The sequence below is a fragment of the Grampus griseus genome, assembly GCF_964374135.1.
Source record: "Grampus griseus genome assembly, chromosome: 2".
Taxonomy (NCBI): domain Eukaryota; kingdom Metazoa; phylum Chordata; class Mammalia; order Artiodactyla; family Delphinidae; genus Grampus; species Grampus griseus.
The window spans coordinates 119,388,769-119,415,291 of NC_139018.1; the positions used below are offsets into that span (position 1 = coordinate 119,388,769).

General features: G+C 37.3%; 2 protein-coding genes across 2 annotated transcripts in view; one reads left to right on the top strand and one right to left on the bottom strand.

The window, feature by feature from the left end:
• Positions 1–20,276, top strand: part of NRG4 (neuregulin 4) — a 134,048-nt gene extending 113,772 nt beyond the window's left edge. The window contains exon 8 of the mRNA XM_082647314.1: positions 18,811–20,276. Coding sequence (XP_082503440.1) covers positions 18,811–18,869 — 59 coding nt within the window. The 3' untranslated portion in view covers positions 18,870–20,276. The remainder of the gene's footprint in view (positions 1–18,810) is intronic.
• A 1,112-nt stretch (positions 20,277–21,388) lies between these two features.
• Positions 21,389–26,523, bottom strand: part of FBXO22 (F-box protein 22) — a 30,479-nt gene continuing 25,344 nt past the window's right edge. The window contains exon 7 of the mRNA XM_082647798.1: positions 21,389–22,502. Coding sequence (XP_082503924.1) covers positions 22,085–22,502 — 418 coding nt within the window. The 3' untranslated portion in view covers positions 21,389–22,084. The remainder of the gene's footprint in view (positions 22,503–26,523) is intronic.

Genomic DNA, 26,523 nt, shown 5'->3' on the forward strand with positions numbered 1-26,523 from the left:
CAGAAGTAATCTGAAGTGGGCTGGTCGACAGGGAGGAGGAGGAGGATTTTTACCTACAAGTATAGGCAAATCTTTGGGAAGCTTGTAGGTCAGTTCATGTTTTAAAAGTATTGTGAGACTTCTGCTTCTGACCAAGATGGAGTAATAGGGCCTGGATTTACCTACTACTTGAAAAATTTAAAAATGGACATTATACATTAAGCAATGGTTTTCAAGACATTGGACGACAGGAAACAAAGGATCGTGATCCCTGAGAGATGGGAAACAGTTGAGATGAGCCAATGATTGCCTCAGATTATTGCCTTGAAGGAGTTTCCAGGCTGTGGCACAGGGGTTTGGGGGGATGCCCAGGCTGAGCTTGGTTGATTCCCTGAATTGAGAAGATGAAGCTGAGAGTCCAGAAACATCAATGTGGCTATAGTTCACTGAATGGAGTACTGGAAAAGAGAGAGCTGCAAAGAGAGAGAATTTCAGAGATCTTCAGTTCAAGTATTCAGCTGAGTAATAATCAGCACATATATAGTAGGAAAATACTTGAGGTTAGGGTAAGAATTACCTGACAGGATTAGAGGTACCCAGTACTCACACAAGGCTGGGAAAAGTGCCTGTTCCCAATAATAAGGCTAAAAATCCTAAGTATTCATTGGGTAGTAGGTAGAGTACACAGAAGAGTGTTTCCCCAGTAGTGGGGAATAATTAGCCCTAGATTGAGCACTGCTCCAGTCCTGCCTAACAAACCTTAAAAGCAAGAACTGAAAGAATCAAGTTGTTTCCAAATAACTGCATCCGAGATCAAAGCTCAATAATACAAAAAAAAAAAAATCCAGTACCCAACAGGTAAAATTCACATATCTAACATCCAATCAAAAATTACAAACCTGTTAGTTTAACATATGAAAATCAGTCAATGTGATACACCACGTTAATAGAGTGAAAGATAAAAACCACATCATCGGGCTTCCCTGGTGGTGCAGTGGTTGAGAGTCCGCCTGCCGATGCAGGGGATGCGGGTTCGCGCCCCGGTCTGGGAGGATCCCACATGCTGCAGAGCGGCTGGGCCCATGAGCCATGGCTGCTGAGCCTGTGCGTCCAGAGCCTGTGCTCCGCGACAGGAGAGGCCACAAGAGACCCATGTACCGAAAAAAAAAAAACAAACGCATCATCACAGTAGATGCAGAAAAAGCGTTTAACAAAGTTTGACATCCATTTATGATAAAAACTCTCAACAAAATAGGTATAAAAAGATACTTCCTCAACACAGTAAAGGCCATTTATGAAAATCCCACAGCTAACATCATTATCAATGGGGAAAAACTGTAAGGTTTTTCTCTAAGATTCAGTATAAGGCAAGGATGCCCATTCTCACAAGTTCTATTCAACATAGTACTGGAAGTACTAGCAAGAGCAATCAGACAAAGAAAAGAAGAGAAAGGAAAAAACATCCTGATATGAAAGGAAGAAGTTAAATTATCTCTGTTTGCAGATGACATGATCATATATGTAGAAAACCCTAAACACTCATTAATAAACTGTTAGAACAAATAAATGAATTCAGTAAAGTTGCAGGATACAAAAATCAGTTGCATTTCTCTACACAGTGATCTATACAAAAAGGAAATCAAGAAAACAATCCTATCCTCGGTAGCGTCAAAATGAGTAAAATACTTAGGAATAAATTTAACCAAGGAGGTGAAAGATCTGTACAATGAAAACCATACAATTCCAATAGCATTTTTCACAGAAATAGAAAAAACAATCATAAAATTTGTATGAAACCACAAAAGACTCTGAATAGCCAAAGCAATCTTGCAGAAGAGGAGAGTTGGAGGCAACATACTTCCTGGTTTCAAATTATATTACAAAGCTACAGTAATCAAGGCAGTATGGTACTGGCATAAAAAGAAACACATAGATAATGGAACAGAATTGAGGAAACCAGAAATGAATCCCATCATGTACAGTCAATGAATTTTTGACAAGGGTGCCAAGAATACACAAAGGATAGCCTTCTCAATAAATGGTGTTGGGAAAATTGGATATCCACATAGAAAAGAATGAAATTGGACCACTATAGTGCATCATACACAAATATCAACTCAGAATGAATTAAATACTTACATGCAGGACCTGAACCATAAAACTCCTAGAAGGAAATATAGGAAAAAAGCTCCTTGGCATTTGCAATGATTTTTTGGATATGACACCAAAAGCTCAGGCAACAAAAGCAAAAATAAACAAGAGGGACTACATCAAACTAAAAATCTTCACACAGCAAAAGAAATAATCAACAAAATGAGAATGCAACCTAAGGAATGGGAGAAAATATTTGCAAGCATATATCAGAAAAGGGGTTAAAACCCACAATAAATAAGGAACTTATACAACTCAATAGCAAAAAAACCAACCAACCCAATTTTAAAATGGGCCTCTCCAGCATGCTAAGCTCATTCTTTCTTTGAGTTCTCAGAGAAATGTATGTGGAATGCCTTTTTACTGCTATTAATTCTAAATATATGAAATATTAAAATAACTTTATAAAGCAGTCAAACGGGATTTTAAGTGTAGGATTTCTTATAAGTTAATCACAAGTTTTATTTTTTAAACCTTAAGTTCAAGTAAGATTCCTCTCTCTTCTTACTGAGTGTCATAGGACCAATTACATCTTAATACATAAGCCCATGAAGGAGACAAAAAATTTCCCAGAGTTTCCAGAAATTAGTTTTTTCCTTTGTGTGTGTGACCAAAAAGGAGGAGAGGAGCAAAGGACCTGAATGGACATTTTTCCAAAGAAGATATACAAATAGCTAACAAGTATATGAAAGGTATTCACTATCATTAATCATCAGGGAAATGCAAATCAAAACCACAATGAAATATTACCTCATGACTATTATCAAAAAGATAAGTGTTGGCAAGGATGTTGGAAAAAAAGGAAACTTTGTACACTGTTGGTGGGAATGTAAATTGGTTAAGCCATTATAGAAAATGTTATGGGGCTTCCCTGGTGGCGCAGTGGTTGAGAGTCCGCCTGCCGATGCAGGGGACAAGGGTTCGTGCCCCGGTCCGGGAAGATCTCACATGCCACGGAGCGGCTGTGAGCCGTGAGCCGTGGCTGCTGAGCCTTCGCGTCCAGAGCCTGTGCCCCGAAATGGGAGAGGCCATAACAGTGAGAGGCCCACACACCGCAAAAAAAAAAAAAAAAAAAAAAGTTATGGAGGTTCCTCAAAAAATTAAAAATAGGACTACCGTATAATCCAGCAATCCCTCTTCTGGGTATATACCCAAAGGAAATGAAATCAGTACCTCAAAGAGATAGCTGTGCTCCCATGTTTATTGTAGCATTATTTACAATAGCCAAGATATGAAAACAACCTGTGTCCATCAGTGGATGAACGGATAAGGAAATGGTGGTATATACAATGAAATATTACTCAGCCTTTGAAAAGGAGATCCTGCCATTTGCAACAACATGAATGGACCTGCAGGACAGTATGCTAGGTGAAATAAGCCAGACAAAGAAAGAAAAATACTTCATGACCTCGTTTATATGTTTTTTTTAATCTTTTTTTTTTGGCCACACTGCCTGGCATGCAGCATCTTAGTTCCCTGACCAGGGATTGGACCCGCGCCCCCTGCAGTGGAAGTGCAGAGTCCTAACCACTGGACCACCAGGGAAGTCCCACATACGTTTTACCTACAAAAAGTTACACAGAAGCAGAGAGTAGAAGAAAGGTGGTTATGGGGGTAAGGAAGTGGGAGAAGTGGGGAGACGCTGGTCAAAAGGTTGCAAAGGTGCGGTTATGTAGGGATGAATAAATGAAGAGATCTAAAGTACAACATGATGACTGTAGTTACTAATACTATATTGTATACTGGGAATTTGTTAACATGTATATTTCATGTATATGTAAAAAAGTAAAATTGAGTAGTGGAAATCACCCAAGCTGAACAGAAAAAAGAAGAAAAGATTTTTAAATCAGGATAGTTTGAGACCTTTGGGACAACATCAAGAGTACTAACATCCACATTATAGAGGTCTCAGAAATTGAGAAGAGAGAGAGAAAGGGGCAGAGAATTTATTTGAAGAAATAATAGTTGAAAACTTCCCTAACCTAGGAAAGGAAACACATCCAGGTCCAGGAAGCACAGAGAGTCCCAAACAAGATGAACCCAAAGAGGTCCACACCAAGACACATTGTAATTAAAAATGGCAAAAAATTAAAGGTTAAGAGAGAATCTTAAAAGCAGTGAGGGAAAAACAACTAGTGATGTACAAAGGAACTCATAACACTGTCAGCTGACTTCTCAGCAGAAACTTTGCGGGTCAGAAGGGAACAGCACAGTATGTTCAGTGTGAGGAAAGGAAAAAACCTACAACCAAGAATACTCTACCCAGGAAGGAGAGATAAAGAGTTTTTCAGACAAGCCAAAGCTGAGAGTTCAGCACCAGTAAACTGGCTTTACAAGAAATGTTAAAGGGATTTATATAAGCAGAAAAGAAGAAACCACAGCTAGAAATATAAAAATTACAAAAGGAAGAATCTATAAAAACAGACTCATCGATGCAGAGAACAAATGGGTGGTTGCCAGAAAGGAGGGATGGTGGACAAAATAGGTGAAGGGCATTAAGAGGTACAAACCTCCAGTTATATAATAAAGTCATGGGGATGTAACATACAGCATAAAGAATATGATCAATAATATTATAACTTTGTATGAGACAGATGATTACTAGACTTATTATTTCATAATGTATGCAGATGTCAAATCATTATGTAGGACACCTGAAACTAACATAATATTGTACATCAACTATATTTCAATTTAAAAAAAAGAAAAGAAGAAATAAATAGTATAGCTACTGTGGAAAACAGTTTAGCAGTTTCTTAAAGAGTTAAACATAAATTTATCTTAATATCCAGCAATCCCATCCCTAGATAACAACCCACAATAAATGAAAACATATGTCTACACAAAGACTTGAATGTCCACAGTGGCAATATTGATAATAAACCCAAAGTGGAAATAATCTAAATATTCATCAACTAGATATGGTATGTCCATAAAATGGAATACTATTCAGCCATAAAAAGGGACAAAGTATTGATACACTCCGTAACATGGATAAATCTTTATGCTAAGTGATACCAGCCACAAAAGACCACAAATTGCATGCTTGCATTTATATTAAGGTTAATGCTATAACATGGATGAACCTTGAAGATACTATGCAAGTGGTTGCCTAGGGTTGAGTTTGGAATGGGAAGTGACTGCAAAAAAATTAAACATAGAATCACTATATGATCCAGCAATTCCACTTCAGGGCATATACATAAGAGAATCCAAGCCAGGAGCTCAAATAGTTATTTGTATACCACTGTTCATAGAAGCATTATTCACAATAGCCAAAAGATGGAAACCACCCAAATGTCCATCAAGGAATGAACTGACTGGACAGCTGCATGTAAATCAATGAAGTTAGAACACACCTTAATACCATACACAAAAATAAACTCTAAATGGCTTAAAGACTTAATCATAGGACATGACATCATAAAACTCTTAGAAGAGAACATAGGCAAAACATTCTCTGACATAAATTGTACCAAGGTTTTCTTAGGTCAGTCTCCTAAAGCAATAGAAATAAAAGCAAAAATAAGCAAATGGAACCTAATCAAACTTATAAGCTTTTGCATAGCAAAGGAAACCATAAACAGAACAAAGAGACAACCCACGGAATGGGAGAAATATTTGCAAATGATGCAACCAACAACGGCTTAATCCCCAAAATATACAAACAGCTCATACAACTCAACAAAAAACCAAACAGCCCAATCAAAAAATAGGCAGAAGAACTAAACAGACATTTCTCCAAAGAAGACATACAGATGGCTAACAGGTACATGAAAAGATGCTCAACGACTCTAATTATTAGAGAAATGCAAATCAAAACTGCAATGAGGTATCACCTCATACTGGTCAGACTGGCCATCATTAAAAAGTCTACAAATAACAAATGGTGGAGAGGGTGTGGAGAAAAGCAAACCCTCCTACACTGTTGGTGGGAATGTAAACTGGTGCAGCCACTATGGAAAACAGAGGTTCCTCAAAAAGCTAAAACCAGAGTTGCCATATAATCCAGCAATCCCACTCCTGGGCACATATTCAGACAAAACTATAATTCGAAAAGATACATGCACCCCTGTGTTCACAGCAGCACTATTCACAATAGCCAAGACATAGAAACAACCTAAATATCCACTGACAGATGAATGGGTAAAGAAGATGTGGTATATATACACAATGGAATATTACTCAGCCATGAAAAAAGAATGAAATAATGCTGTTTGCAGCAACATGGATGGATCTAGAGATTATCATACTAAGCGAAGTAAGTAGAAAGACAAATACCATGTGATATTACTTATATGAGGAATCTAAAATATAACACAAATAAACTTATCTATGAAACAGAAACAGACTCAGAGACATAGAGAACAGAATTGTGGTTATCGGGGGTGGGGGTGGGGGAGTGATGGAGTGGGAGTTTGGGGTTAGGAGATGCAACCTGTTATATATAGAATAGATAACAACAAGGTCCTACTGTATAGCATAGGGAACTATATTCAATATCCTGTGATGAACCATAATGGAAAAGAATATTTTTTAAAAGATTGTATATATATGTATAATGGAATCACTTTGCTGTACAGCAGAAATTAACACAAGGTTGTAAATCAACTATACTTAAATAAAACATTTTTTTAAAAAGGAATGAATTGATAAACCCAAAGTGGTACATAAATACAATGGAATATTATTTAGCCTTAAAAAGGAATCAAATTCTGATTCATGCTACAACATGGATGAACTTTTAAGACAGTTGGCTAAGTGAAATAAGCCAAACACGAAAGATAAGTATTACATGATTTCACTTATTTGAAGTATCGAGAGTAATCAAATTCATAGAGACAAAGTAAAATGGTTGTTACCAGGGGCTAAGAGTAGGAGAATGGGGAGTTATTTAATGACTACAGAGTTTCAGTGTGGGATTATGAAAAAGTTTTGGAGATGCATGGCGGTGATGATTGTACAACAGTGTGGAACTGAACTGTACAGTTAAAAATGGTTAAAATGGTAAATCTTATTATGTATATTTCACAATAAAAAGCCAGAAAGAGATGCTGTTATTAAATGATACTGTCACATGATTCATTTTAATATGCTCAAAATTAACTTCTGAGTTATCAAGAGATTGAGATGTGTTCCTCTACTTTGTAATTGAGTGAAATCATGTATTTTAATGGTTTGGTGAGTTTGTTGATTTTTGCTAAATTTGTAATAATGATACTGTCTGGAACTACATTCATTTGTAAAATGCCTGATGGTAAAGTAACCAGTGAAGAAATTCTCAGAGAACTGAAAATTTATTATTGAGCATGGTTTTAACTGGGAAGATTAACACAAATAAGGCTAAGTGTGACAAGAAAAAATGTAGGAATGGTTGACTGAATGCACAAGGATCCGTGTTTGTAATTCACCAATAACATTTCTCTTCAAAAGGTTTGCCTCTTAATTTTTTTTTTCAGAACGTTCAATGGAATGGTAAAAACTCAATTATTTTTTAGAAAATGTACACACATAAAAAACAAGTCGACCTCTTCCTGTTTATAAAGACATGTTTGTAATAAAATAGAAGCTACCTTGGAGCTCTCCACACAGAGGTACTCTGGTTTCATTGAGAAAAGAGTTTTGGCACTTAAGTATTAATTTGCTGCTTTCTTTTAATGGAGGCAGAAAATGTCACAACAAAGGGTAAAAATCTAGATAAGGTACTGGGCATAGCTCACAAAATTAGCTGACTGACCACTTATTTTTTCAAGGTCAAACAGTCTATCAGTAACTGCAAGGCCATTACTTTAAGAAAAGCAAAAAGAAATGCCTTTTACCGCATGTGACAAGATCTGTGTCATGAAAATAAGGTTGATCATGCGGACTGGGAATTGCTTAATGCTATTAGCTCGTATTTGTTATGAAAATCACAGCATGATGGTACACTCTATTTTAAATTTTATTAATGACCTGCTTTCACCAGGAAACTCCTCTTGCCACCACACCATAAAGCTTTATTCATTTTATCACTCCCTTCTGATAGGTTTGTTCGTGTCACCATGTGTGCCTCTGGAATATAAACCTCCCTAGGCAATCTTTTCAATTCGTTCATTAAGTAAACCTACAGCCTAAAGTCCTAGCATACATTTAGATTGTGATTATGTATCCCTATTGCAATAATGCACTAGTTCTGAAAGTACAGCTCTTCAAATGAAAAGAAAGCAGTGTAATACGTAATCATGAACATCAGGTGTCTGTAGGTGCCAGGCACTGTGGTTGATATTTCATATCGGAGAAGGAGAACTCTTTTAAGTCCTAACACTCATTGTGAGGCAGGTGGTATTATTCTCACTCTACAGAAGAGAAAACTGAGGCTTAGAGAGGTTAACATCAAGATCACACATGAGGTGGTAGAACAAGGATTTAAACCCCAAGTCCAAGTTTTTTGTACTGCACTTATGCTTCCACAGATATGGGTTACAGACTTAGGGCTCATCGGCTATGGAGGGAATTGTCCCTACATTAAATAGTCCTAGCTAGCCACAGGGTTTTTTTGTTTTGGTTTGGTTTGGTTTTTAGTCCTGATTTTTGTTTTGTTTTTGCTACTTTCTTCTGTTTTCTTGCCATCAGTTATTAATTTTTATTGCCATTAGAATGACTCATTCTGGCAATCTTTTCCCCTTACTCTCTTTATCATTTGTAATATCTTTTAAAAAATTCACCAACGGGGCTTCCCTGGTGGCTCAGTGGTTGAGAGTCTGCCTGCCCATGCAGGGGACACGGGTTCATGCCCCAGTCTGGGAAGATCCCACATGCCGCGGAGTGGCTGGGCCCATGAGCCGTGGCCACTGGGCCTGTGTGTCCAGAGCCTGTGCTCCGTAACGGGAGAGGCCACAACAGTGAGAGGCCCACGTGCTGCAAAAAAAAAAAAAAAAAAATTCACCAGGCTTGTTAGAACTTCAGGTAACAGAAAACAGGCAGTGAGGAAAGGCAGGGACACTTTCCTCTGTGAGATCTGAATGGAGGTGCTGACACACTCTTCTGTGTTCTGAGGAGCGCTGTGTGGCTTATTTGGATGTTCTAGGCTAGTTCACCTCAACTCTTCATATCACAAACAGAAGGGGTGGATGTATATGTGTGAATAAAATAAAGATGTGTTGGAAGGTGTGCATATAAAGAAAAATTGAGATGGAGAAAACATCTTAATTCTTATTTTCTATAGGTCATGGAGAACATTGAAGAAATATCACAGTGAACCCAAATCACTGCTTTTTTGTTACAAAGGCAGAAAATGTAACACCAAAAGGTAAAAGAAATTAAACATTAATCCTTTTTTGTTCTCTAAATAAAAGACTGAAAGTTATCATACCCTGAAACACTGTCCTATTGCAAGGTACGTGTGTTTCTGTCCCGTGTATTATTAGCTCATTTGCAGTAGGTAAATAGGGGAGTAATATCAATCCTAGGTGAGAGTTGCATTGGTCAAACATGATTTTTCCCAGTAAGCTAACGTGTTGAAGCATCCAGAGGCAAACTTTCTCACAGCTAAGGAGAAACTTTTAGCAAATACACCACGACCCTAAGAGAAAAGATGAAAATCCTAACTAAGGGCAAGGAGAGGCTTTAGTGGCTTTCACTGTGTTAAGCTGTCTGGGGAAGTTGCAAGTACAGGTAAAGGCATGAAGACATTTCACCCGGTGATCAGAAAAAAAGCATTCATTGATGAAGGTGAAACCACACAACTTGTCTCGGGACTTAATAACTCACAGGTTGTTATGTCTCGGTGCAGAAGGAATTCGGTGAGGGACAAAGTGGGAGGGAAGAAGTGGATTTATTAGTATAGGATGCTTCTGAAGGATACAAGTGGGCAGGCAAGAGAGCTCTGCCCCAGGAACTAAGTGGGCTACGTTTTTATAATCAAAGGAAAAGTGGAAAGTGGGAGAAGCCCACCTTCTTCCACATTCTTTGAGTAGACATCACGCTTACATCACTAGCTCCTCCTTTGGGTGGGGCAGAGGAGTTTTTGACCCTATTTGGTCAAACGGGGACTGTCATGGTGCTATTCAAATCAGCAGAAGGGTGGTAACATAGGCTAAAATATGTTAAATCATCTCAGGTTTCAGTATGGGGGTCTTATACTTTGGAATGCCACCTTTCCCCTGTATTCCTGTACATGCTCAGGTGCACATCCTAAGGATCATTATCTTGCTGACCTTGACCAGCAGGCTGCAGGCCTTGTTTTTTCACTTAATGGCCTGGGGCATATCTCGTGCTTTTATTGCATGGTTTCATTGTTAAGCAGAGCTGTTTTGTTTCACAGTGTTCTGATTGCTTTCTTGAGTGTTCATTAGCTTACAATGGTCTCCCAAAGTTCCCTTTGTGTCTATAATCCCCTAATGGGACTTCTAAAACTACCTGTGTTAACTATCCTGCTCTATCCCTATCATTGGCAGCTACCTTTAGATCATATTTTTAATATTGATGAAAATCATTTCTCTATGAGAAGCAATTGATTTCAAGGATCTATATCTGAAAGAAACACAAGCCCAAAAGTTTAAGTATACAGAAGATGGACTAATTCTCAGTGGATACTAGTGGAAATTTAGGATTCTAGTTTTTGTTACTGCTCAGGTTACAAAATTCCAAACTTATTTTCCCCATAAGGCTTTTAATTTTAGGGCATGATTTTGCAGAATGTGAGGTTTTCATCTTATTAGGAGCAAAATAAAGAATTCATTAGGCCAGACAGTTTCTTCAGTTTTTCCAACTGTGTAGTTACCCTGAAATATAATAGAAAAAACCAATGGCAACTTTCAGGACATATGAAGAGTTGTGGAGTAGCTTGGAGCAGTGGGAGTTCTGAACACCAAAGGTCTAGGGCTAGTAAATAGCTGAGGCAGAGGAGCAAGCTCTGGCCAAATGAACAGCCCACCTGTGAACAACTTCCCCTTCAAGCCAGTTCTCCACATCCTTGCCAACACTTGTTTTTGTTTGTTTTAACAGCCATCCTAATAGGTGTGAAGTGGTATCTCATTGTGGTTTTGATTTGCATTTCCCTAATTAGTGATGTTTAGCATCTTTTCATGTGCTTATTGGTCATCTGTATATCTTCTTTGGATACCTGCCTATTCAAGTCCTTTGCTTATTTTGAACTAGGTTTTCTCTTGTTGCTATTGTTGCATTTTAGGAGTTCTTCAAATATTCTGGTTATTAATCCCTCAGTCGGTACGCACTGACTTTTCCCAACAGTCTAGCCCAGTGTGAGCACTGTGAATTGAATCTGTCACTAGTGCCACTGATTCATTCATTCACTCATTTACCCATCATTCACTTACAACTAATACATATGAGCTTGAGGCACTAGAGTATACAAAACAAAAAACCCTCACAGAATTTTTTAACAGACTATTTTTTTAAAAGTTACAGATTTATAGAATGATTGAGAAGACATTGCAGAGAGTTCCCATATACTTCCCTCTCCCACACAGTTTTCCCTATTAAACATCTATGTAAAATGTACTAGTGCACTACATTTGCTAATATAAATGAAACAATTATAAATTAAATGAAACAACGTTTACAAAAGTCTATAGTTTACTTTTTGTTATAGTTTTATGGATTTTGACAAATGCATCATTTTATGTGTCCACCACTACAGTATCATGTTGAATAACTTCACCACCCTAAAGATCTCCTGTGCTCCATCTACTCAGCCTTCCCAATCTCACAGTGGTAACCACTAATCCCTTTACTAGCTCTATAGTTTTCCAGAATGTCATAGTTGGAGTCATAGAGTATGTAACCTTTTCAGACTGTCTTCTTTCACTTAGCCATATACAAATTAAACTTCCTCTGTGTTTTGTGGCTTGATAACCTTTTTTTTAAAAAAATAGCTAGGTTATGTGACTTTTGGTGGTTTAAAAAAGTTTTTATGGTAGAAAAACATACATAAGATGTACGATTTTTACATATACAATTCAGTGGCATTAAGTATATTCACACTGATGCAACCATCACCACCATTCATCTCCAGAACTTTCTCAGCATTCCATACTGAACACTGTACCCATTAAACAATAACTCCCCATTCCTCCACTCAACACCCTGGTAGCCAACATTCTACTTTAAGTATTTGAATATTCTCAATACTTCATGTAAGTAGAATCATGTATTTGTCCTTTTGTGTGTGCCTTATTTCACTTACCATGTCTGCAGGGTTCATCAGCACTATAGTATGTATCCAAATTTCATTCCTTTATGTGACTGAATAATATTCCACTGTATCTATCTACCACATTTTGCTTATTCATTCATTAATCAATGAATATGAGTCATTTCACCTTTTGGCTATTGAGATAATGCTTCCATGAACATACATGTGCAAGTATCTGTTCAAGCCCCTGTTTTCTGTTCTTTTGTATAAATACCCAGAAGTGGAATTGCTGAGTCAAATGCTAATTCTGTATTTAATTTTTTGAGGAACTGCCTTACTGTTTTCTACAGCAGCTATACCACTTTATATTCCTAGCAGCAATGAACAGAAGTTCCAGTTGCTCCACATCCTTGCCAACACTTTTTTTTTTCCCCAATAATAGCCACCCTAATGGGTACGAAGTGGTATTTCATCATGGTTTTGATTTGCATTTCCCAAATGGTTAGTGATGTTGAGCATTTTTTCACGTGCTTATTGGCCATACTGTATCTTCTTTGGATACCTGACTATTCAAGTCCTTTGCCCAGTTTTGATTTGGGTTGTCTTTTGTTGCTGTTGTTGCATTTTAGGGGTTTTTTATATATTAATGGATATTAATCCCTCATCAGATATGTGATTTGCAAATATTTTCTCCCATTCTGTGGATTGCTTTTTTCACTCCATTGATAGTGTCCTTTGATACATAAATGTTTAATTTTTGATGAAGCCCAGTTTGTTTTTTCTTCTGATGCCTATGACTTTGGTGTCATATCCAAGAAATCACTGCCAAATCCAATGTCCTGAAACTTTTCCCCTGTTTTCTTCTAAGAGTGGAGTTTTAAGTCTTAGGTTTAGGTCTTTGATCCGTTTATATGGTGTTAGATAAAAATCCAATTTCATTCTTTTGCATGTGGATATCCTATTTTCCCAACACCATTTGTTGGAAACACTGTCCTTTCCCATTAAATGGTCTTGGTGCACTTCCCCCAAATCATTTGACCATATATGTGAGGATTTCTGGATTCTTTATTCTACTCCACTAGTCTATATGTCTGTTTTTATTCAGTACCACAGTTTTGATTATTGTAGCTTTGCAGTAAAATTTGAAATCAGGAAGTGTGAGCCTTCCATCTTTAATCTTTTTCAAGATTGTTTTGGCTATTTGGGGATCCTAGATATTCTGCTTATTTTTCTATTTTCTGTAAAAAATGTCATTGAGATTTTGAAGTGGATTACATTGAATCTGTAGATCACCTGACATCATACCAGTATTGTCTTCCAATCTATGAACATGTGATGTCTTTCCATTTATGTGTCATCTTTAACATCATTCAGCAATGTTTTGTGGTTTTCAGTGTATGTCTTTCACCTTCATTAAGTTAATTCCTATGTATATTATTGTTTTTGATGCTATTGTAAAGGGAGTTATCCTAATTTCTGTTTTGGGTTGTTCATGTTAGTGTACAGAAAGGCAACTGATTTTGTGTGTTGCTTCTGTATGCTTCAACTTTGCTGATTTGTTTCTAAGTTCTGACAGATTTTGAGGTGCAGGGAACATTAGTGTTTTCTACATATAGGATCATGTATTCTGCAGAAATAATTTTACTTCTTCCTAATTTCAATCTTTTTCTTGACTAATTACTCTGCCTCAAAGTTCCAACACTATGTTGAATAGCAACAGTAAAAGCTGCATCTTTGTCTTGTTTCTTTCAGTCCTTCTCCATTGAGTATGTTAGCTATAAGATTTTCATATGTGGTCTGTATTATATTGAGGTAGCTTCCTTCAATTCCTAGGGGAGTGGTGGGTTTTTTTTTTTTAATCAAAAAGAATTTTGTCAAATTCTTTTTCGGCATCAACTGATGGGATCCATGTGTGACCCTCATTCTGCTAATGCAGTGTATCGTATTTGATTGGATTTTCATCTGTTGAACCATCCTTGCATTGCAGCAATAAATCCACTTGTTCAAAATGTATAAAACTGTTAATGTGCTCTTGAATTCAGTTTGCTAATACTTTAAGATGTTTGCATCAATATTCATCAGGGGTATTGGTCTTTTTCTTTTCTTGTGTTGTCATTGTCTGGCTTTGGTATCAGGGCAATACTGGCCTTATAATATGGATTAGGAAGTGTTCCCACCTATTGAATCTTTTTGAAAAGTTTGAGGACTGGAGTTATTTCTTCTTTAAATGTTTGGTTGAATTGAGTAAAGCCAGAGGTTGCAGGATTTTCCTTTGTTGGGAGGTTTTTGACGGCTGATTCAATCAATCTCCCTTCTACCTATAGGTCTATGTAGATTTTTTATTTCTTCATTAATCAGTCTTAGTATGGTTGTGCTTTTGTTTTTAGAAATATATCCATTTCATCTAGGTTATTCAACTTGTTTAAAACTGCTCATAGTACTCTTATCCTTTTTATTTCTGTAGACTCATTAGTAATAACCCTACTCTTATTTCTGTTTTTAGAAGTTGAGTCTTCTCTTGTTATTGATCTAGCTAAAGGTTTTTCCACTTCGTTAACCTTTTCAAAGAACTAGCTTTTAGTTCAAAATTTTCTATTGATTTTCTTTTCAGTATTTTGCTTATCTTAGTTCTAATCTTCCTTCTACTAGCTTTGGGTTTAGTTTGTTCTTCTTTTTCTAGTTCCTTAAGTTATAAAGTTAGAATGTTGATTTCAGATTTTTTTTTTTAAACTAAGCATTTACAGCTAGAATTTTCTGTCTTATGGGGTGCAATGAAAGCAGTGCTGTTTTGGTATGTTGTGTTTTGCTTAATGTATTTTGAGGATGTTATTAGATGTGTAAATGCTTGTAACTGTAACATTGTTGTATAAAACCTTTTAACATATAATGTACTTTTCTGTCTCTTTAAATCCAAAAAGGTTGTAAGTCTATTTGTCTCATAATAATATACTGTTCCCTTTTGGTTACTATTTGCATGGAATATTTTTGCTCCTTATTTTCTGCGTTAGTGTCTTCTTTTGTGTTTTGTTTTATAGTGAAACATTTAAATTCTCTTTTTTCCTTTTGTGTGTATTCTATAGCTATTTCTTTGTGGTTACCATGGGGATTCCATTTACCATCATGAAGTAATGACACTAATTTGAATTTACAGCAGCTTAACGTCAATAGTGCATAAAAACTTTGCTCTTATATAACTTTGCCCTCACTCCCTTTCAACTATTACTGTCACAAGATTACATCTTTAAGCATTGTGTCTAAAAACATAAACCAACTAAAAACATAAACCAGTAATTGTATTTTTATATGTTCGTTCCTAAATTGTGTGGAAAACAAAGAGTTACAAATCAAAGTTATGATACTAGCTTCTATAATTGTTCATGTATACCTTTACTGGAGAGCTTTACTTCTTCATATGGTTTCCTGTTCCTATCCTTTGTCCTTTCATTTCAACTTGAAGAATTTCCTTTAGCATTTCTTGCAGGGCAGGTCCAGTTGTATCAGTGTCCGGTAATGTTTTAATTTCTCCCTCATTTTTGAAGGACAGTTTTGCCAGATAGAAGATTTTAGGTTGACAGTTTTTTCGAGAAATCTGATAATCTTATTGAAGATCCCTTTTTTTTTTTTTTTTAATGTGGTACGCTGGCCTCTCACTGTTGTGGCCTCTCCCGTTGCGGAGCATAGGCTCCAGGCACGCAGGCTCAGCGGCCATGGCTCACCGGCCCAGCCGCTCCATGGCATGTGGGATCTTCCTGGACCGGGGCACGAACCCGTGTCCCCTGCATTGGCAGGCGGACTCTCAACCACTGCGCCACCAGGGAAGCCCTGAAGATCCCTTTTATGTGATGTTTCTTCATTCTTGCTGCTTTCAAGATTCTTTCTCTTTGTATAGCTTAATTATACAGATTTTCCTCCAGTTGCAATGGGGTTGTATCTTGATAAACCCATGGTAAGTTGAAAATATAAGTTGAAAATGCATTTTATATACCTAACCTACTGAACATCATAGCTAAGCCTATCCTATCTTAAATGTGCTGTGAACAATTACGTTAGCCTGTAGCTGGGCAAAATCATCTAATACAAAGCCTATTTTGAAGTGATGTAATTTACTGAATACTGTACTGAAAAACAGAATAGTTGTACATGTATTAGATGTTTACTCATGATCATGCAGCTGACTGGGAGCTGCAGCTTTCTGCCACTGCTAGGCATCATAAGTGCATATCTTACTGCATACTGCTAGCCTGGGAAAAGATCAAAATTCAAAACTTGAAGTAAGTATGGTTTCTACTGAATGCATATCATCTTTACACCATTGTAAAGTTGAAACAATCCTAAGTCAAATTGTCCTAGGTCAAGGACCGTCTATAATGTATCTTGGTGTCTCTTTTGACTCTACCCTGTTTGGAGTTTGTTGAGCCTCCTGATATGTACATCCATGTCTTGCATCAAATTTGGCAAGCTCTTTTGTCATCATTTCTTCAAATAAACTTTATGTAGCTTTCTCTTTTCCTTCTGGGACTCCTGTTTCATCTTCCATTTGATGGTATCTTACAAATCCCTTCGATTGTTTACTTTGCTTTCTTAGACACAATTACTTCAACTGTCCTGTCTTCAACTTGCTGATGAGTTCTTTTGCTTGCTCAAATCTGCTGTTCAACCCCTCCAGTGAAAATTTTGTTATTGTAACTTTCTGCTCCAAAATGTTTGGTTCCTTTTTATAATTTCTCTCCACTGGTATTCTCATTTTATTCATCACTTTCTTGATTTCCTTTAGTTCTTTGAGCATATTTAAAGGTCTTTTTCTAGTAAGTTCAATGTGTGGGCCAAGCCAGTTTCTGTTCCATTGAATAGGCCTCGTTTCCCTGTTTCTCTGTATGCCTTACAGATTTTTTGTTGTTGAAAATTGGGCATTTCACTATTACAGTACTGTAATTCTGGATATAACATTCTCTTCTATTCCCAGTGTTTACCAGTTGTTGCTGACTGTTGAACGCTGTTGTTCATTTGTTTTTGAGACTTCTCCAAGGTACTTTTACAAAGACTATCCCTTGTGTGTGATCACTGAAACCTCTGTTCCTATTATCTCATGTTCAGCTGTTTTTAGAGATTTCCTTGAATGCCAGTTCTCCTTTCTGCATTTCAGCTGTGTGCTAAGGCACTCCTGCAGCTCTTAGCTAGGCCTGCTTCTATCCTAGGGATCAGACCAAGATGAAAACCTAAGGCTCTCTTAAATCTTTTCTGAGCATGTTTTGCCTGTGCATTCATTTGGCATTCTATATCTTCCCCTGGGTACAACTGCTTTTGAATGCCCAGTTTCTCACAAATCTCACCCCAGCTTCTCCTCTAGGCCTTACACAGCCTGTTTTATGTCTTCACCCATATCCAGGTGCCTGTGATTCTGCAGTCATCTTGCAGCTTTCACAAGCAGTGCCTACTCTTTCTTGCCTGATTTCCAAGTTATGCAAAACAGTGATGAGCACCTTGAGTCAGTCCTTCTAATCCCCCCCCCCCCAGATTAGAAAAGACAAACAGTGATTTGCAAATAAAGTCTATTCTTCCTCTTCTGGTTTGAGGGAGGGAACTGGAAACCATCCTTCTGTCATTTTAAGAATAAGAGCACCACTGCATGGGAGGCAAGGGTGAGTAAAAAATCACAAAACTTTCCTACCATTCTGAGGATGGGTTTTCTTCACTGGGCACTGTGTTAGTTGCTGTAAACCTTTGTTTTCCAGAGCACCAACAAATTCGGTTCACACAGTTGCTAGTGTCACTCAGCTCAATTATGTTTATTCCTATCTGTAATTCTAGTATCCTGACTAGGCCTTGAACAGAGTTATGTTTTAGATACATGTATGGTAACTGAATTTTGGTTAGATGTGGAGGTATTGTGAAAAGGTTAAGAAAATGGTCTCAATTATCTTCACTGATTTACATTTAAAATTAATGAATATATGTATTTTTTCCAATTTCTTGTAATTATCTTGCCTTTTTTACTGGCTGTGATGTCACTAGAGAACAGTAACTTTTATAAAAACTTTATGAAGTGAAATGCTCCATACACTCTTAGTACCAAGACATTAAATGAAGTTTATTGGGGCTTCCCTGGTGGCGCAGTGGTTTCGAGTCTGCCTGCCGATGCAGGGGACACGGGTTCGTGCCTCGGTCTGGGAAGATCCCACATGCCATGGAGTGGCTGGGCCCGTGAGCCATGGCCGCTGAGCCTGTGCGTCCGGAGCCTATGCTCCGCAACGGGAGAGGCCACAACAGTGAGAGGCCCGCGTACCGCAAAAAAAAAAAAATGAAGTTTACTGGCCTCTGCCAATGTTTTCTACTTTAGAGTAGCATATATTCTTCTATTCTGTCTCCATCATGGCATAAGGCAGAAATGAAACAAAAATAATATGTCTTGTAAATATTTGACTATTTTTCTCTACACAGGCTAATATTAAAAAAAACTTTCTGGTAACATTCTTTACATAGCACATGTATTAGTTTTGTTTATTTAACAAATATGTTATTACTAATACTATGTTTTGTTATTTTAGGATTTTCATTAAGCAGACTCATTCCCTTTCTACAAATGAAAACCAAGTCAGTCATCTAAAATCTCAATTTCAAATCAAGAGGATTTAGTCTTCTGTTTTCATTAAAATGGAATTTATGGTGGTGCTCAAATGGGTTAGACTGGGCACAAAATGACAGAAGTAGATTTTTTTCTCAAAAATTTCTGCAGAATGCCTAGGAAATTCTCAGATTTGTAAACGTTTATTTTACATTCTTTGCATGTTCATTGTGTTAAGTTTGTAATATAAATTAGTGGCAAAACTCTTGCTGTTTGGCTTCTCTTACTAGGTTGAAAAGTTGTTTTATTTACCAATGATGCAGGTTTAAGCAAAGTTGAGAATTAATTACAGTAGTGAACTGGCCTTCTGGACCTCCTTCATTACTCTAGCTCACAGACTATTAATTATAACAATGTGTAGGGTGTCTGTTTTGAGATCTTAATTCCAAGCTTCCTTACTCTTTTTTATATTGCTACTTGGCATTTCAAGGAGTTTATTCCTTTGAAGCAGCCTTTAACAAGGCAAATTGTAGCTGCAGAAAGATTCTGCTTTGAAAGCACATTAAGGAAATCAATATTTTTTAAACACCTTGATTAAACTATCCTATCCTTGTCACTTGATAGACGACAGCTCAGTATTGTAAAGAAAACAGTAAGGGTACATCTTCTCTTTTTGTGCTCATGTCAGCTTTTTCATGTGATCATTTTTCCAGTTTCACAAATAACTACAACAGTTGCCATTTCTAGGAATTATGTTTTTAGCTGAAACAGTAACTTTTTCTTTAATGCCTGCTTTTAAGACAAGCCTTTCAAAACCATAATAAATTGTTTTAACTTTGGTTAAATTATCATCCCCCCCCCAACTTCCACAGAAATGTCAAAGCCTCTGAGAGGCAGGGCCAATAACTTTTGTTTTCATCAGTACTACTCCTTCAATTGGTTCAACTTCTTCCCTTTCTATTTTGCACCAGGGTTACAATCTTGTGGCCAAATGAATTTACTGTTCCTAACAAGCTCCAAAGTCTCAGCTATAAAAAGAAGCCATATATTAACCTCGAATACTGTATGAAATGACCTTGCAGCAGACTCTCCTTTGAGTAGTAATAAAACATTTTATGTATTAATTTGAAAAAAATAAAACAGTTCATTCAACCAGGTGCATTTTGTTCATATTTCCATTTTCAAAATCTTTTTTCCTCTACTGTTCAGTCAACTCTGGTTAATATCAAGGACAAAGAAAATTTACAAAGTATTTTCCTTATATGCTATGTAAGCATAACCAAGGACTTAAATTTTGAGATATTCTCTACTTGATAATGGGTACCAATGTCAAATAATAGAAGAGTTAATAAATAAAAATGGCTAAATATTAATATTCACAGATTAAAAGTTCTATGGCAATCAAACTTTTCTTTGGACTTTCTTCAGGAACTAAGATTGAGTATAACCATAAATTAATGAAACTTTTAAGTATTTTTATCATTTATATAAACAGCAAGAAAAAAAATCTTTTGAAGTAAAAATTGGTTTAAAAAAAGTGATTAAAAATAGAAAAGCAGGGGCTTCCCTGGTGCAGTGGTTGAGAGTCTGCCTGCCGATACAGGGGACACGGGTTCGTGCCCCGGTCCGGGAAGATCCCACATGCCGCGGAATGGCTGGGCCCGTGAGCCATGGCCGCTGAGCCTGCGCATCTGGAGCCTGTGCTCCACAAAAGGAGAAGCCACAACAGTGAGAGGCCCGCATACCGCAAAAAAAAAAAAAGCAGGAATGTTGTTAATATATTTGATTTCACTTACCTTGCAAGTTTTCTTCTAGCCCATTAAAACCACTATTACAAAAGTGCCATATATTATATCATACTGTATTAGAATATGCTAATACAGATATCCTGTAACAAAGACCTGGAAAAAAACAAGTGCCTTAGGCAAGAATTATGTTAATTTCTGTCTTGTAAAACACTGGAGATAGGCAGTCCAAATCAGTAATGGTAGCACGTCAACAAAACTGTATGGCAACCTAGGATCATTCTGTGTGATCGCTTCCACAATAGAGCACTGCCTCTTCTGTAGAGTCTAAGATGGCTCACAATCATATACACTTCTAAGCAAAAGGATCGAAAAAAGGCAAAAAAAAAAAAAAAAAAAAAAAACCAGTCTGTTTTAAAGGACACGTTATCATTTCCCTCACATTTCACCAGCCATAACAGTCATACTTGCAAGGGAGACAAGGATGTAGTCTTTATTCTGGTGTGCATGTGCCTAGCTGAAAATCAAAGGTTTTATGACTGTGTGAAAAGGAAAGAATGGATATTGGGGGGGAAACTGGTTTTCTCTACACAGATTTCATTTTGATATTTACATAATGAGAAATTTAAACTTGAAAAACATTTTACTGGAAATATGCCAGGATTTGCTAACTAACAAATACCATTATTCTGGGGTTTCTTTTCTAAAGGATTCCTTCACTCACTCACTAAAAGCAATGAAGTACACAGCTATCTGAGTTTCCAAGGTATGTTTTATTGGTATAAAACCAAAATAAGGTGATGTAATTGTCTCATCTGCCAATTAGTTACATAGAAGTAGGTGAAAAAAAGAATTTTCTGTTGCAATTTCTTTATTGAGGGGAAAGGAAAATTTTTTTCCTTATAAGGTAATAAAATACTGATTAGTCTTGGCAATTTATTTGACTAAGCAACTTTAGAGTACTAAAACAAAAATAGTTCTTTAACATTTATCAAATAAGTAAAAAGTCAGCAATTTGTTACAGCTTCTGAAAAAAATGGTAAAATTGTAAAGCAGAGAAAAATTTCCCAAGCCATCTGTGTATTTTTCTCCTTTATTTAAGGGAGAAAAATATCTTCATGAGTCTGCTGAAAGATCATCTAACATTGCAGAGGTAGTCATGGAATGTCTTAAATCTCCTTTCTGTTGATGAATCCTTTTTCAGTCTTCCTATGCAGAAGACTATTTAAAGTCCTATCACACAGCAGCTACATATCTGGTGCAGTATAGCCATAATTGGTTCACTTGTGCCTGATGCAAAAGCTCTCAACTCCCGGTCTTGCATTACATCATGTACAAACTTGTCCTTCACCTAATATATTAAAAACTACCAAATAATCTTCAGAATGTCAAAGCTACAAAACAGATACATATAAAGTTTTTTGTTTGTAATATACATATCCCAAGTTTCCATTTTCTGGAAAAGACAGAGCCCAAAAGTTATACATTGTGAAAGCCACTTTACAGGTGGCTTTATTTAGATGACCCAAGATGAATTAGTGCCATTATTGTTGTATAGCTGTGAAATAGATCATCATCCTTTACCTCATTACATTTCTTCAATATAAAGTTTCCAGTGACTATGCGATCACATCCAATTTCTCCATTTCCAAAGAACCCAAATAAAGGAACACTAGGAAAAAACTTTCTAAATGCATCAGCCTCCACATTCCCCTTGTCTCTATAATACTGAAAGCCCCTACCAACACACGCAAACATGAAGCCAATGGTATTCTGCTCTGGAATGTTGGCTGCTTTGAGGCGCTGCATCGCAGCCTCAGCAGTCTTCTCGTCATTGACATCCTCATTGAGAAGCACTGTGGCACTCTGGATACGATGTCCACTAAATGACAGTCCAACCACACCGGTGGCATCAATATCCAGAGGGTTCCTAGAAAATTAAATTAGAAAAGTGGCAATATATCATGAAACACCATTCAAATTTACAGTATAAAAGAAAAATCCTCCTGATTCATTGGTTGGGAAGTGCTGCCTCAGTCTACAGTTAGTCTGAGGCTCTCTCTCCCTGATCAGAGGACTGTAATAAGGGTTAAAAATTAAACTACTGAAATTAATATATTAAAAGAATGCAGAAGGCAGATCTACGGAGAAGAAAGCAACCATTTCCTCTGTCACAGATACAAAGGGGCAAATGCATCATCTCCACAAAGATTTCTAAAATCCAACCTGAGTTTTAGAAGGGTACAGAGTATTCTTACCTTTCTCACTTCCCTGAAAAAGGAATCTTACAGTTTTATGCATATATACTATGATATGTATTAAAGCTTTTGGTATTATTTACCTCTTTGGTATCTTTTCTCCCCTACCTCAGCTGTCAAATTCTAAAAGAGGTGTATTAAATATTCAATCATGGAGGATAATTTTATTAAGAACCCATAATTCCAGAAGTTTTAAGCTCTATACTGTTTGGTCCATAAAGGAATAGACTATATTGCTGTGTCTTATTTATTGCTTTGACCTGATAATTTAGCTTAATCTGAAGGTAAAATCATACATTTTCTTTTTGTTTCTATTTGCCTGGTATTTTTTTTAATGAAATATTTTATGGTTACTACAGAAAATAAAAATAAAATGCCAATAAAGTTGTAAAGCATAATACAGTGAACACCCATCGGGGAAAACCAAGTAAGTACCTAACATTTCTATCAGAGTTTACGAAATGGGCAGGATTCACTGGGTTAAAAAGAAACTAAGACTTAAAAAGCTTAAGCACTGAGCAACTTAAGGCTAACTAGTGGCAAAACCAGTTTCTGAGGGGCAGAATCCATCTTCTGAAGTCTGCTGCTGTTCCTTTAACCTTATTACATTTCCTCTTTGGTATACAACTGCAACACGAGTCTCCTGCCTAAAAAGAATTATTCACCTTTTTTTGGAGGGAGCGGGGCTCCTATCTGGACACCATTAACATGGAGCACTGATTTACTCAATGGCTTCCCTTACTCCATGACACAGTGTAAAGACCACGTTAAAATTAATGTGTCATGTAAGAGGTAATGATTGTTGAGGGCATATTTCCCATATTAGGTATAAAGAGTAGATTATATACAGACAGCCATGCTAACAGGCTAGCACCTCAGTTATATGTCTGAGTGAGCTGCATTTCAAAAATCAACTGTATGTTAAATTGCCATTGCCCTATCTGTATATAATTTCAAAGTAAAAGCAAAGACAATAAGGAAAATTAGGCAAAAGGAGAAATAACCCACAGATAGCTAACAAGAATCAGGTATACTTATGCATGAAATCCAGTGCTTAGAGTTCAGTGCAGTTGGCTTTCCTCCCTTCTTCCTCAGGTTCCAGGGAACTCAACTTAGCTACCTGCTTTCCCTGATCCATCAGTGCTGACTACCAGGAGGGAGATGATGACTGGGACGATTTAAGCTGCTCTTAATGATACTGATCTCTAACAGTGTGTCTCCATGTCACCACTCTAGGATCCAAATACTAAACACAAATATAGAGAGAAACAAATAATAGTGCTTGCAGGAAACATCTGGAGGATGGGGGCGGGGGTGTGTGTGTCTCATTTTCTTGCTTTTGGAAACAGCTGATATTTATGTCCACTTAATTAGCTCAAACTCAAAATACTACATACTTTCATTGGAAATGGAAAAGTAGTAATGGTTCAAGATAGAAGAGCAAATATTTTTTATCTTTGAAAACAAAAGCCCTAATAATAAAATGAAAGATGCATCATTTTTGAGCTTGAAAAAGCCTTTCAAAAGATCTAGTACAGTATTTCCAATAACGTGTGCCAAGTAATATTGCTATATGTGGAATCTAAAAAAATGGTACAAATGAACTTATGTACAAAACAGAAATAGAGCCACAGATGTAGAAAACAAACTTACTGTTACCAAGGGGGAAGCGGTGGCGGGGGGAATAAATTGGGAGATTGGAACTGGCATATACACGCTACTATATACAATATAGATAATAAGGACCTACTGTATAGCACAGGGAACTCTACTCAATACTCTGTAATGACCTATATGGGAAAAGAATCTAAAAAAGAGTAGATATATGTATATGTATAATTGATTCACTTTGCTCTACAGCAGAAACTAACACAACATTCTAAATCAATTATACTCTAATAAAGATGTTAAAAAAAAAAAGATCTAGTACAGTATTCCCAAAAATGTATGCCAAGTAATACCAGTCAGCCTGCAAGATGCTCCATGGACAAAAGGTTTTGTGGCCAAACAGATTTAAGAAGGGCCACAGGTAATAATATTCCCCCTCCCTCTAAAAGATCCAAAGTACTGAGCACAGTATTAGAGGCTCTGAGAAGTTTTACCATAAAGATGTACTGTTGAACCACACATTTCCTTTAGAGGAGGAAAACAGAGCCAGAGAGGAAGTGACATACATGTGAACCATACGAAGTCCCCTGCGTACGAACAAGTCCCCTACATACGAACAAGTTCCGTTCCGAGAGCATGTTCTTAAGTCCAATTTGTTAGTTAAGTCCAACAAAGTTAGCCGAGGTACCCACCTAACACAATCGGCTATATAGTACTGTACTGTAATAGGTTTATAATACTTTTCACACAAATAATACATAAAAAACAAACAAAAAATAAAACATTTCTAATCTTACAGTACAGTACCTTGAAAAGTACAGTAGTACAGTACAACAGCTGGCATACTGGGGCTAGCATCCAGTGAACAGGCAAGAAGAGATACTGACTGGAGGAGGAAGAGAAGGTGGGAGATGGTAGAGCTGAAGGATCGGATCGCTCTAGGAGATGGAGGGAAGCTGCAATTTCACTCACGCCTGACGCTGATGGCACAGGTTCTGGTTCCTTGCTGGATTCAGTTCTATCTACCGTCTTGAAAAAGTGATGTCTCGGTAGTAGCTCTTTTTTTCTCGTCACAGATGACACGGTAGCACTGGATGGCATTCTGAACAGCTGCTACAACCTTTGTGTACCATTTTACGTCCGGGTCCTATGCCTCAAAAAGTTAACAGTGCCTCCTCAAATAAAGAAAATCCCCTCGCCATTTCCTGTGTCGTGAATCTCTTCGGTTCTTCAGTTACTTCCTCCTCTTGTTTCTCTGGGCCCTTTCTCTGGGCCCCCAATTCCATCAGGTCTTCATTAGTAAGCTCCTCATGTTGCACAGCAAGGAGTTCAATGAAGTCGTCCTCTTGCAGACCTAGCTCCAGCTTCTCGCTGAGGGTCACTAAGTTGCTGAAGACCTCTTTGGATTCCTCATCCACCTTCTCAAATCCACAAAAGTCATGAACAAAGGTTCTTCCAAACCCCATTCATGGTGACGGCCGTAACCTCACACCAAGCAAAATCAATGTTTCTCATGGCCTTGTATATGTTATAGTCCTCCCAAAACTGTCACAAGGTTGTTCCTGATTTGTCACTTGCCTTTACTGCCTGACGAAAAGTGTGACATAAATAATATTTCTTGAAAGTCATTATAACTCCCTGGTCCATAGGTTGGATGAGAGACATTGTATTCAGTGGCAGATGCACTACTCTGACGTGGGATGAAAGCTGTCTGTGAATGAGGGGGTGACCCAGAGCACTGTCAAGCAGCAAAGGAATGCTGAACGGGACGTCCTTCTCCAAGCAGTATTTCTCTACCTTCAGGATAAAGTGGTGGACAAACCTGTCCTGGAAAATGGCCTGTGTAACCCAGGCTTTGGGGTTACTCTTCCACACAACAGGAAGAGAGCCCCTGGCTATGTTTTTAAGGGCTCTTGGGTTCTCTGAATGATAAACTAAGAGAGGCTTCAGCTTCATATCGCTGGAAACACTGCCACCAAACAACAGAGTTAGCCTATGCTTTGCTGTTTAGAGCCTGGCATCAAATTTTCCTCCTTACTGATGTAACTTCGGTCTGGCAACCTCTTACAGTACAGTCTCATCCAC